Consider the following 14,265-nt stretch of genomic DNA (forward strand, 5'->3'; position numbering starts at 1 on the left):
ACACTTATCCTTTCCCATCATTCATGTCTCCCACGTAGCAGTATCATGTGTCTGAAATATTATTATAAATTTATAATTTGGGAGTTGGGACAAAATCAAACGAAATCAAAGTTAAAATTCGGTGAAATCTTATTGAAATCTCGCCATTTCGCTGGTTTCGGAAACCAGCAAACCGGCGAGATTTGTCGAGATTTAGCACCTTGCATGTATCCACCACCATAAGTTTCCCACCCCTTATCCGTTGAACAAACGCATTCGAAGTTTAATTCATCCTTAAGTGTCTATTTCTGTAATTTTTCAATTACTTGACACTTGACCGTGAGAACCCATCCATATTTGAACCACATATCACTAGACAAACTTGTTGCTCAGTCCAAGTGTCTTTCCCGTTTGACTTTTGAACCCTGAATTCCGACTTACAAATTTTTACTGGAAGACCCAATTTTCAGATCTTATAATCCATCTATCAGTTTAAGTCTGTATCTGGATTGCATAACCTTCACCTATTGTCCCTTTTCAAAACCCATAACCATAAACCAAAGCCTTGCTTGCTGGAATTTCAAATTCAGCATTCAAATCTCTTCTGTGAAACCCCAAAACTTCTTTGATACTCGTCATAGCCTTCTGGTCACGTCCATATCCTCGACGCAAACTGTGACCTAGACTGTGCCTAGTTTTAACACCTGGTTTATTCAAGATCTAGTGATGCAGAATTGAAGACATATTTAAGAAAGAAAAGGCCCATTGGATTACGCCCATCAAAGGCCTAAAGCTATCACATGAATCAGCCCATGGCTTTCATGGGTTAAGATTGTTTTAGTGGGTTAAACGTAGCCCACATATGTTGAGCTTCATAGTCTATACCTAAGCCCAAGTCTAGTTTTGAAAAGTCAATAAAAGGGGCTGAGGTTTGAAAATAAAAGAACTCATTGTTAAAGGAGTTTTCCTTTGTCAAAGAGTTAGGTAGTAATTGAGTTATTAATAGGTAGGTGGTGTTAGCTAGTGGTTGGATGTTACCATTAATGTTTATGTCTGTTTAGAATGCTATATTAAGAGACTTATGGAAGAGGTGAAGACACAACTCATCTATTGAAATTAATTTGCTTTGTTAGCATTCTTTCTCTATAGAGACTCCTTGTGTTTGATCAAGGTAGGTTGGTGTTTGATCCAATCGATCCACCTTGCGGTGTGAAGCCCGGGTGTTACATTGTTATTCTCAATTTCCTCATATTGTCCTTTCAATTTCTTCATCATAGTTCTGCCCCTGTTTTGAAGATCTATTCAGCTTGTATTGTTATGTTATTATCCTTATAATACCACTCTAGTTTCAGCCCTCTTTTACATCTAACTTCTGTTTCATCTTAAGTTTATTAAATCTGAACTTTATTCTCTGTGAAAGGTCCTATTTGGCTACTGTTTTGATCAATCAAATACAGTACTACATTATCTAGTGTATTTGGCCCCTAGTTGATCCTTTCAATATAAGACCACAACAGAATGTTTAGGTGTGTCTGGTGTTGGAAGATCAAGATAGTATGGTATTAGGGCAATCCTTTGCAACTGGCCATTGAGTATTCCTACTGGTAATTGGATAACTGAAGAACCAGAAACCAATGGCTGTATTCTTAGGTTTCATATGAGCAATGGAAAATGACATGAGTAATTAATAAGTAATAGTAGGAAATCAGCATGAGCACTACCGTTCTAAAATTAGTAACTGAAATCAGAAATCAAAAACCGGAATTGAATACTTTAAAGAATCATACCAGGAAGGAAACTTCGAAATCATTGGCGAGTTAAGATTTTGAAAGCAGGACTAGACTTAGGAGGTAACTACATCCATAACTGAAATCACTACTTAAAAATTGGATTCCAAACTAAAGATTTTAGACGTTACACTTGAAGCAGGAATACGAACTTCCCCTTGGTGTTTCTGTAATTTTTTAGCAGAACTGTTAATGGAATTAAAGAATTTTCCCAAATCTAAGAGAGAATATAAGGTGTCCATGTTGTCAACAAAGTTCCCTGGAAATCCCCTGTGGGGAATAGTTCCGTTGGATGAGATTGTTGTGTTGCTGTCTGGAGTTTTTTTGTATGAAACCAAATGGATGTCTAATGATTCTGAGATTGGGATATTTTTCAAACTTCCAATTGATGCTGCTATGCACTTATGGTAGAAGATCTTGCGAAGTCTCACTTTTCCAGCCCCTCGAAACAAGACCAGGGTCAATACCTGGATTTTACCCCAACTCAACCGAGATCTTAGTCAAGTCGAGATCTCGGCCGAATCCACCCCAATATTACCCCCTCTTGCTTGAACTGAGACGAGATATTGGTCTCAGCTCGCTCTCGTTCCTATTGCTTCATATCTTGACCACAACAGAAAACTTGGATTTTGGTCGGATGTTTTGCTTGAATCTCACCAGATCTTTACCTGCAACACTCATAAGGATTCTCTAGCACATCTACATCAACAAAACATCAATAATCAAGGTCATTTGAGTGTGTTCTTCAAGCAAGGTGAAAATTTTCTCCATGTTTGGTTCCTTCCATATATTATGTTGTAGAGTAGGTCTTTGAGTGTGGATTACTGGATTATAAGTGGGCCTTGATTGATTTCATCTCCCCTTGTTCTGTTATGAAGTTATGATTTATGAACTTATGATGGTTGTACTATTGTATTCTTGAAAGTTGAGAATGATGATGTTGTATTGTACTCAATACTCATATGGATGGAATTTTGGGCAATTTAAGTTATTTGATGTATCTTACCACATGGTTTTCATTTATATCAATTAATGGTTTTATTTTTCACGTTTTACAACATTGCATGTTCATTCTTGTAGCATTTCGGTTTCAAACTTAGGGTCGAGTTGGAACTCATACAAATGGTTGTTTCTGACAAATCTAAGGCTACCAGTGTATTTAGAAGGCCCAAAATAAGTTAAATACCAAGTTTCACCCAACCTGACCCTTAAAAACCCTCCGAGAATGGACCCTAGAGTTCACTTGAGTTGAGCCCCCGAGATACAATATCTTAACTGAGACCTCTCCAACTCGAGCAAGATCTCGGTTTTTTTGAAGTGTGAGATCTCCAACCATGTACGTGCTGTGCTGGGTATATTATAAAGTTGTGGTAGTTATAGGGGAGATCAGAGTGATTCTTGCCTTTGTAGTTCTAATACGTCTGCTCTCAAATCAAATTTCTTAAATCTCCACTAACCTTTTTTTAGCACTTATTTATTGGGTTGAAAATGTTAGTTAAACTGTATTGCATGTAAACAATAGCTACTTACATTTGTGATACTGTGTATTTCTGGTGATTAACCTCTGCTTTGTTGGTCAATCCATCTTATTGATGCATAGTTTCCAGTTGAATGTTATGTAAAATCTGTTTATCCATGGATCTGATGTGCTTTTTGGGGTTTGTCTCAGCTAGATGGCCAAATTTTCTGTGTGTTTGTTCTGTTTTCTCATCGGGATCTATCCAACTCCACTGGTCACAGTGGCCCCCCTCCCAGAGTGGCGAACAGTCAAAGTGGTTTTCTACAAGCAAAGGGCTATTGGGAGCAGGGCCTAGTGGTATAATGGCTGCCGATGCTATCATAACTGAAGCAGGCTCAATGCACATTGCTGGTGTTCCAATTGTAAATCCATCTACAGTAGTAGTTTGGGAAGTCACGCCTGGTCCGGGCAATGGATTTCAGGCAACTGCAAAGACAAGTACTAGTAATGTTGTCCCTCCTTCGCTGAACCCTCCTAGCTGGGCTGGTTTTGCCCCTCTGGCTGCATATTTATTCAGTTGGCAAGAGTTTTTGGCATCAGAGGCAAAGCAAGGAAATAAGCAGGCGGGTCAAGAGTCAAATGAGACTGTGTCACTCCATTGTTCACCAGTATCAAATTTTTCTGCATATGTGAGTCCTGAAGCAGCAGCTCAATCAGCTACCACTACGACGTGGGGTTCTGGAGTAACTGCAGTTGCATTTGATCCATCGCGGGCTGGTTCTGTTATTGTTGTCGTAATTGTTGAAGGTATTTTGCTTCCGATTAGGAGTTGGAGGAAAATTTTATTTCTGGTTTCTTGTTGAATATAGAGTGCTACTTCTTCCTAATCTCAGTTGTTTTACTTTAATTGTTTCTTAGTACTTTTTATTGCTAGACGGAATTGTGATAGTTAGGGTCTTTCTCTCTTAGGTTGGTGGTGGGGGTTCTTCATACTAACCCCAAGTCCAACCACCGCATCCACCACCCCTAAAAATAAGGGCAAACATGGGGATGAAGGCTTCCACGCTAGCAGAGTCCATGGGGGGCAGTTTTCGTATGCAGCCTTAGGCTAGCAATTTTTTGCTAAGAGGCTGTTTCGATTCGTAAAAATGGCAAAACTGGAAATTCATGTTTGTGGTCCTTTTAGTTATAGATGATCCTTCATCTGCTCTTGTATATTTTGTGTGATGATAGGAAATAACAATCATGTTTTATTTTAACAGGGCAATACATGTCCCCTTATGATCCTGATGAGGGTCCATCAATCACAGGATGGAGAGTGCAATGTTGGGAATCATCTCTTCAACCTGTTGTCCTCCATCCTATATTTGGAAACCCTACGTCTAGTTTTGGTGGGCAAGCACCAATGCAGACAGTTTGGTTGAGTAGGGTCAATATAAGCATCCCGCCAACAAGTGACTTCAAAACTTCGTCGGCAGCTGCAGTAGGTCCATTGTCTGATCAGAGGAATGCATCTGATCCAAGTGGCGAAAAAGAAAGCAGAGTCAGTTTTGATCCCTTCAATCTTCCAAGTGATGTTAGAACTCTTGCTCGTATTGTTTATTCTCCTCATGGTGGAGAGGTTGCTGTTGCCTTTCTTCGGGGTGGCGTCCACATATTTTCTGGTGAAACTTTTGCACAAGTTGAAGTTGATAGCTTTATTGTTAATGTTGGCTCAGCCATTCCTGCACCTGCTTTTTCTTCAACTAGCTGCTGCTTGGCTTCTGTTTGGCATGAAAACAGCAAGGATCACACTATCCTGAAGATCATGCGTGTTCTTCATCCTGCTGTTTCTGGTAGTCAGGTAAAAGTAAAAGCAACATGGGAACGTGCTATTGCAGACAGGTACAAAAGAAATAATAAATATCATGGTTTTGTTTTTGTGTACCGCATATATGTGCTAAGTGGATGATGGCTCTTGTGATGCAGGTTTTGGTGGAGTCTTTTGGTGGGAGTTGATTGGTGGGATGCTGTTGGCTGTACCCAAAGTGCTGCGGAGGATGGCATTGGTAAGAAATGTTTAGTTCTTGGCTGTAAGAGGTGACAACTTACCAGCAAGTGGGTGTTGCAAATTTTTATGTTTTATTTTGTGTCTCTTGAGGAATACTTATGGGAGTGCTTGTCCTGTGTTTGAATTTTGTACTTGCTGTTTGTTCTCTGCTGGCACCTTTTAACAGGAAAATCAGCTTTAACAAAAATAGGACAGTGTAAATCCCCTGATTTTGGCTTAGCAGTGGCTTCTCTCCCTCACCCTACTCCCAATCACTTGCAAGACACACAGGAAAAACAGGGCTTTAGATAATGAAAATAACTTTTATTGATCAAGCATTCCAGAATCTAACAATGCAAAGTTAGCTCAGTAAATATAATTAGTTTTATTTAGCAATACCAATCTTCTATACTACTACCAGTACCCGAGAGCATCAGCTCTCCCTCAGCAAGGCCTACCTTGCAATTTCCTAACAATAATCAGAGCCTCCCTCCTCTCTGACTCCATTATAACAGTTCCTTTCCTAGGAATTTTCCCTCCTTCCCAGATCCTTTCTTTTCAATTAAGTTGGTCCAAGTCTCTATCCCAGATCTGGTTCCCTTTTTATTGCTTCTCCCGTGATCACCTGCTTCCCCTTTTATTTTGCAGGTATAAATCTGCACTATTACAGGCCCATCAACACTTCCCAATAACATTTTCACCTTGTCCTCAAGGTGGAAATCTGGAAATTGGTGATGCAGCTCGTCATAGTCCTCAGAAATGTTTTCACAGTAAGGCAGCCCTGTCCATCTGATCATTACTTCCAACATTTCTTGTGATGATAAACGGATAGTCAGCAGCTCCTCTGGAATGAGCTGTAATTCACAATCCTCCACCAAGCACGAGGCTAGTGCTTGTGATGTAACCAGCATTGCCCCCCCCCCCCCCCCAAAAAAAAATAAAATAAAATAAAATAAAATAAAAGAAAAGGGGACCCAAAGGCCCACTTATCGCCTAGATTCTTTTACCTTATGAAAACACTCGTTGTTCATCCATGAGATTGCCTAATTGATTAGGGTATCTATAAGGTTTATTGGCCTAAATAACTTATGATCATTCATCCCTAGTGATGTATCCTGGGTTGGGCCTTCTGAAATTGGGCCAAAAAACCAGATCCAGCAAGGCATTCAAAGCTGGCTGGTTGCCCCAGGGGTATTTTGGTCATTTTCAAGCCCATTTTGGGTCTGAATAGAGATCTTGAAAGAATTCCCTCGATCCAAGGGTCAGGGATCTATCTTTATTTTCCTGTTTGGGACCTTGGGTCAGTCAGTCAAGAGTTATAAACCTTTTAAGGTATGGATAAGTTTCCTTATTTAGAAATGAGATCTTTCCTTTCTGAGTTTGTTCATATTTAGAAGTCAGTATTAGAGTCTTTTAGAGTTAGTTATTTCAGATTTGAGTTCCCTTTAGTAAGTGTTTGGATTCCCAAATGGGTAGGAAATCCTTATTTTAGTCCAATTCAGTTGGAGAGGCTATAAATAGCCTAGTCCAGTATTGTAAACTTCAGTTTTTGATGATTAATGAATTGATTATTGATTGTGAAATTTTGACTTGCAAAGTTGTGGGCATCCCCTTGGGACCCTGCGGCTGGGTTAGAGAGCTTTGCCTTCGACAATTCTTAGTTTTCTTCTTCATCTTCAAGCTTCCTAGCATTCAGTCCAGCATTCAAGCACTCAAGATCTTCATCCTCAATCTCAGACCTTTAAAACTGCCCCCTCCCCATCATAAGTCACCCTTTCTCCTTCCCCTTCCCCTTCTGGTCCAGCAGCTTCTACCCCTCCTCTCCCTCCCCTAGCATCCGTGAGCCTCCCCTTCTCCTCCTAGTTTCTGCGATAGCAGCAGCCTACTCTCCTTATTAGACCTACCACCTCAGTCCCTCTTGACCCTTTTCTTTCCCTCCTAAGATCTCAGCTAACCCCAGAACATAACCCCTAAGATCATTACCCTATTCAACCTATTTTAAGCTAATCTGAAATTTTTGCAAGTCTTCTTCAACCTCGGGATTTCTGCAGAATTTTTGAAATATCAGAGTTGAAGTTTTATTAAGTTCCAACAATTAGAATCCATTCTAGTTGAAGGATTACATTAGAATTCATCAATTTTGAAAAGAAGAACCAGCAGCCCTAGCCCTCCTTCCCACCCTAGTGAAACCTTAATTTGCACTAAAACCTTGGCCGAAACACCTAGAAACCCTAATCTGTGCTCGCGCTTATGAAAGAGGGTTTGGATATCCAACCATAAACCCTGGGTTGCATCACCTAGTGATATAAGCTTTTGGAATTCTAAATTTTAATTTGAAAATGCTTTCATAAAATGAATGAACAAGCATGTGATTGGCTAGTGACAGCACAGTGACTTTGTGAGTCTCTGGTTCGTTATGGTGTCATATGGGATGCTTACTTTTGTTCCTCTGATTTTTTCTTATGGCGTTGATTAGCGGATTCATTTTGATGACACTATATATATTTTTTTTCAGTGTCACTGAACAGTGTGATTGCAGTGTTGGATGCGGATTTCCATTCTCTCCCTACTCCTCAGCATAGGCAACAGCATGGTCCTGTATGATTCTGCTGGCTTTTAGTATTTTGCTCTTTTTATTCATCCTAGAGTAGCTTGTATTGAAAAAATAGCTCCTTATAAGTTATAATACAGTTGGCTTTGTAATTATGATTAATATCAACTGAATATGCTAGCATGACTGCATGAGACCCTTTCTTGCAAGGGAAGTTTTCGAAAACATTCCAACATATATGGCAAAAAGCATAGACACCCCAAAAGTATGCCAAATTGGCAATCACCCCCTTTTTTGTTAGAACCATGAGTTGGTTAGTGCAAAAAACGAATATGACTATTTTATATTATAAACCAACTTTAGTTCAACCGGAAAAGACCAATTTATCCTTCTTACCCTACCTTAGGAAAAAAGACATCTTTGCCCCCTACTTGCCTTTGTTAAAGATGTCATTCTGTGAGGTTCTGCTATGAATCGGACAAGATGAAACCTTAGACATGGCGATTTTGTTTAGGGTTTTCCAAAAAGAATCACTATATTTTCTGCTGACCCATTAGAACTTTGAAGCATGGTTTGAGATCTAGGCCAGCCAAAAAACTAAGATCTGTTTTTTATTTATTTTTGTGGCTCGACTTGAGTGAACTCGAGGGCCCATCCTAGTGGGTTTTAGGGATCAATTTTGGCTGGAATTTGGTATTTAGCCTGTTTTAGGCCTTCTAAACATAGTGATGGCCTTAGATTTTTGAGAAAACAAGTGTACATATGACCGTATGAGTGCTGACTTGACCCGAAATTTTGAAATTGATATGCTGAAGGAATGAACTAGACACAAAATATGAAATGCACAATTATTACTTGATTTAAATGAAAATATGAAGGTTTAAAGTCAAATTATGCATTAAACATGTTCATTTGTTCAGAAATTTCAAATTACAACATCAGTGTACTTATTAAGTTATACCATGAGAGTGCACGCATAAAATCAAATGACCAAGTTACTAAGCAGCTCCTCTAACACTTGCTCCACTAGCTCCACCAGTCTCAGGTGTTGCAGCTCACATCGTTCAGCCAATTCAACCAAGTTGTCAAGAATAGGGTCCCTCACCTCAGGAGGGATGGTGCTCAAACAAGTATTGCTTGAACCTTAATTAAACTCCTTGGATGACTCTATCACAATAGTTACACATTATCCTCTATCTTCTTACATCCATGGGGACTCCATGTTGCCAAGCAATATCCTCATCTGCCATTGTTTAGCAACATATAAACTGAATTAGCAACCATAATAAGCCATGCCAAATTGAAGCTAGGATACTTGTAGTATGTTAATCAAACTATCAAAGTGTTTGTTGTGTTTAAAGTTCAAATCCTACGCTGAAATGTGAGGTGGTGCTTGGTGAGTATCACCCAATTTGATTTCAAATCTGGTTCTGATTGGGTATCACGAAGGCTTCCCAAGTTTACTAATCCATTGTATAACCTCTTGTATGTGTATATAGTTAGCAATTTAGCATATGTTTGATAATCTGCATACTAAAGGTGGCACTACCTGGAGTAACCTTCAATGGTGGGCGATTGAAAGCCATAATCTGGTGGCTGCTCAACAGGTGGGTATCGCTTTTTGTAGTAGTCACTCAATAATCCACTGTCACTTCCATGATAATACTTGCCAGGGTTGGTGTCCTGAGTAATTTGGTGCCCTATATATTGAGAGTAGGCACTATAATCATAACCTGTAGTGTGATCAGTGTATGCATACTCTGAGGATTTTGAAGGTGGATAGTGTTGGTGCCCTATATACTGAGAGTAGGCACTATAACCAGAAGCTGTAGTTTGATTAGTATATGCATACTCGGAGGATTTTGAAGGTTGATAGTGACTAACACTGGTGTTAATGCTCATTATTCCCATGCTCTCTACCAGATCATGCATGCTCATATCAATCAGCGACATGTGCATATGTGACTATGAGGGATGGCTACACCTCCTGTGAATAGTGGGCTGGGCACCATGGTCAAACATCTGTAGCATGAGTATACTGCTCTCGCTAGTGAATTTGATTAGTGACCCTTTGGCTTCTACCATGCTGGCTCTCTGCACCTCCACTTGCACGACTACCTCCTGGACCACCATCGCTACCTCTATAACTCTAATTGTGTCGGGGACTCATCATCATCTCCCTTTAAGAGTATCCCCTAGAGCTCTTTACTGAAGTAGGCTGACCAGGTGGCTCCGCAAATGGTACATCTGGTTGTGTAGCTGCTCGTGTATGCATTGTACCGCGCTCTGAAGGCATGGGGGCATCCACCCTAGTTGGGTCCTGTTGGGAACGGATGCACAACTATGAAGAAGAACACAAGCAAAACACACACGAGGTATTTAATGTGGTTCGGCAAGATTGCCTACATCCACCAGAGAGAAAAAGATTTCCACTATTCTTGAAAACCTCATTACTCTCACACCTCACAAAGTGCTACATTTTTGCTTGCGGCCCATTCCCTCCAGGGGTGGGTACATTTTAGGTTATCTTACAAAAACTATTCATAAGGAAACCTAAATCCCTAACTCCCATATATTTACAATTTTACCTTGTACAAGTAATTGACCCAAAACCTTGTTGCAATTACAAATACAACTAAACTGGCGTCAGCTCGTAGTGGGAACCACCCCTGCACATCTGAAGTGAGTGATCTTGCTAAACCTTTAGTTGTGCCTATACAATCGCTAAGGGACCATCCCATACCATTGGAAGTTGCTTCTTGGAATGCTGTTTGAAAAACCTAGGCTGACCACTAATTCAGTCTTCAAGCCAAAGCCAAATCTTGCTTGGTGCGCTAGTGTCCCTGACTTATATATAAGTAGGTGTTTTCTCGCTTCCATCTGCCTATCAACTATTTTTAACTGGCCTAAAGCTTATAGACAAATGGCTGTAAAGAGCGATAAACTCATTAGACAACTACCAATTAGCCTTGCACTTCCTTATTCACTCTTGAACTACAAGAATGTGTGGACCTATAGAACACAAGACACCAAAACCCAACAATCTCCCCTTGGTTTGAATAATTGTAAACCGATCACCTTGAAGAAATCGTTGTTGTTGTCTCTCTACAATCACCCGTCTCTATGTATCCGCCACATCTTACTGTATGACCCACATCCCCTATAGGGATGCCTTTCTGATCGCCATCACCTAATCTAGCATGGCGCACCCCCCACCTGGGGTGTCCTGTAGATCACATCATCGCCATATGATGTGACATGGCTCCACCTCTCCTATTGCTATAGCCTACTCCGAGAGATCACTGTCACTCACCAAATCCGAAGCAAAAGTCACCCTTTTCTTTCCGAATTTTCCCTTGTTTGGCGCCTGAACAACCTACAAATTTTGTTCACCTAATCGAATGCCAACTGGAGCTTCACCTGTTTTAACACTCCCTGCAAGCCTATATAATTTACCTGATCTATGCTCTTCTTACCCATCATCAACCTAAATAACCTGACCCTTGATCTCTGTACAAACCCACAAGATCAATACCAACGGAGTGAAATCTCTTCAATCCGTCACTTCCACCAAGTCCAAAATGCCTAAAAACCTTAGGAACCAACCTTGTACAAAAAACATTCATACAAAATCCTGTGGAAACAACCCGTATGAAGTCCATCCGATAATAAAAGCAAAACTTTCCCCCCTATTTTCCCCCCTTCTTTTTGTTCCATGTCCTAGTGCACTCAAATCTTAACTTCAAATTGTTTTAATTACTTTAAAAAGTAATCATTACAACTTTTCGCCTCCCTTGCTCTCTACCATGAGGTTTTTGTTTGCCTACTGCCCAATGTTATTTTCTTTGGCACGTTCATGATCCAACCCCGAGCTGTTCTTTCCCTCTCCCTTCCCCCCCCCCTTTTCCTTCAACAACCCTAACTCCTATAGAACGATCACCTAAAAAATAAAAATAAGTGAAAAACCTTCATAATCTCTACTCTACTAGGGAATCGTACCTTTGTTTAATCAATCGAAGCCTTCCTCTTTCTCCTTGCACTGTTCCTCTCCTTCTTGGATCTTCGCACACTTCTTGTAATGATCCACCGAACCTTGCTCCAATACCACTTGTTGGGGATGGATGCACATCCCCGTAGAAGAACACAAGCAAAACACACGAGGGTTTTAACATGGTTCCGCAAGATTGCCTACATCCACTAGAGATAAAATGATTTCATTATTCTTGGAAACCTCACCACTTTTACAGCTCACAAAGTGCTACCCCGTTGCTTGGCCCCCCTCCCTTCCAAGGGTGGATACATTATAGGTTATCCCAAAGAGTGTATTTATAGAAAAGCCTAAAACCCTAATCCCCATATAATTACAATTTTACTCCTGTACAAGTAATTGACCCAAAACCCTGTTCCGATTACAAGGTAACCAACTAATAGTTGTATGGACCCACATAATACAAGACACCCAAACCCAACAGGTCCATGGCAGCTGCATTTGCATTAGCACTGGTGATGTATCCCGCAAATTGAGGTTTACTCCTCACGATCAATCCAAGTGAACCAGCAGTAAATGAGGGTTCTACTAACCCTGCAGTTATGGTGTAGGGCTGCCTTCGATTGATTCTAGGGTTGGGAATAGGGTAAACAAGAGCTGGTTATGTTTTAGAAGCTAGGATTTGACGAATCCCAAATCTGAATCTTGCTGTATATTAAATCAGAATTGAAGTCTGATTTTAGTGTTCAAGAAATTAAAGGTTTGATGGTAATTTGGGTTTCTTATTATTTAGGCCTGAGAGGTGTGGTTAGGGTTAGGGTCAAAGGTAATGGTGAAGTAGGGGATGATAATCCTAAAAGGGACTAGGTTTTGGTTGAAGGGTTTGAGAGATCTAAGTAAAAGAAGGCTAGAGTTTCTAGGTTTTTGGCAGCAAGGGAATTAGGGTTTAGACTAGGGTTTGGTTGGTCTGATTGGGCTGAAATTGAAAAGATAGGTCACTATGTTGGGCAATGAGGTTCCTAAAGTTTGGGACTGATCTAACAGTTATATTGAAGTAGATTTGACCTTGAATTTTAGGTCTTAGAAAAAGTCTGAAAATTTCTGAAAACAAAAATGAGGGTGGTAGGGGAATAAGGTTGTGGTTTAGGATTTTGGGGGATGATTAGCGCTGCTTCTAGGGTTCGAGTGTTAGGGAAGGGAGGGGTGAATATTTCATAAAGGAATTGGGATGTAGGAGAGGGGATTGGGGTTCGGGGTTTGGGAGATGTTGGGTGTGGAGACGTGGAGTGGCTGTTTCCGCAGGCTAGGGAATCGGAAGAACAAAATCTGCGAATGAGAGAAAAGAAGGGACAAGGTAGGGCTGGGGCCGGAGTTTGTACTTGAATGAGAGAATGGGGATTAGAAGACCTTCAAAACTGCAGAAATCTCCATCACACAAGAGCCACAAATTTTCCCTCCTGGGGAAAACTCCACAACTCCTCTTTTGCATCTTCCAATTGCAATTGTTATTAATCAGTCAGTCTGTCTTTTACTACAACAGAGGTTTTATTTATAGCCTTACATGAACTCACACTAGGACTCAAACTAGAAGGTGATCCTAACTACGACTCTAATTGGACTAAGGACTCTCATTCCAACAAGGATTCTATCATTGCTCAACCTAGAGCAATCCATATTACAAAATATGATTAGATCTAGACTCCTTTTAAGAAGTGGATTGTCACTAAGGGAATCCCTCTATAATTGGGATTCCTACTTTAACTGGGACCCTTCAATAACTTGACAAGGACAAATCCAAACTCAAAAATAAAATTAGATTTAGGATCCCACTGAACTTCTGGACTCAACAAAAGGAATCCTTCTCTAATTAGGACTCTTAACTAGACTAGTACTCTTTCGTAACTTAACAAGCTTGGACTTAAATATCAAAGTAGAAGTAGATTTGGACTTTTAAAATTGTTTGCATCTAACCACACCAATTGGGACTAAAATGAGGGTGTCAAAATGACTGAATTGCCCTCCATATGGTTTGGCCTTCCTATAAGGATGCATGGTTTTGGGCTGCAATTCTCTCCTTCCTTTTGGATCTTGGGGCCTCTCTTGAGGGACAGTCCTTCTGGTTACATCGGCTGGTGCAGCTCAATCTTGTACCCACCGGTATATCACATGCTCCTCATCCTCTGCTTCACAAAAAAACATCTATCAACTTAATTGGTTCTCGAGAAGAGATGTCTTCTATATCCTTAAGTATGTGCTTTGTTGAAGGTTGCACAGAGACTCCAAGGCTGCTGCCTTGGTGCGCAAGCCTTGGCAGCAGTTTCCTTTTTACTTTACCTTCTATTTTGTTGCTGCCTTTCTATCTTTTGTTGAAGGAATCTTGGTACTCAAGGCTTAGGAGAGTCAGAGTGAATACTTCCTATTTTTCTTCTAGTTACTATTTTGGACAGATTTTAGGAGTTAAAAAATTTGTAA

The 14,265-nt window shown here is 40.3% G+C and overlaps 1 protein-coding gene across 1 annotated transcript in view; it reads left to right on the plus strand.

The window, feature by feature from the left end:
• The window catches only part of SFR6 (sensitive to freezing 6), a 72,730-nt gene that overhangs the window by 36,445 nt on the left and 22,020 nt on the right, over positions 1-14,265 (plus strand). Inside the window, exons 7-10 of the mRNA XM_089168727.1 lie at positions 3,436-4,032; positions 4,488-5,109; positions 5,194-5,273; positions 7,770-7,852. Of these exons, the coding sequence (XP_089024853.1) occupies positions 3,436-4,032; positions 4,488-5,109; positions 5,194-5,273; positions 7,770-7,852 (1,382 nt within the window). The remainder of the gene's footprint in view (positions 1-3,435; positions 4,033-4,487; positions 5,110-5,193; positions 5,274-7,769; positions 7,853-14,265) is intronic.

This window comes from Hakea prostrata, chromosome 9 (genome assembly GCF_041222555.1).
Source record: "Hakea prostrata isolate BN-2017 chromosome 9, UWA_Hpros_2, whole genome shotgun sequence".
Taxonomy (NCBI): domain Eukaryota; kingdom Viridiplantae; phylum Streptophyta; class Magnoliopsida; order Proteales; family Proteaceae; genus Hakea; species Hakea prostrata.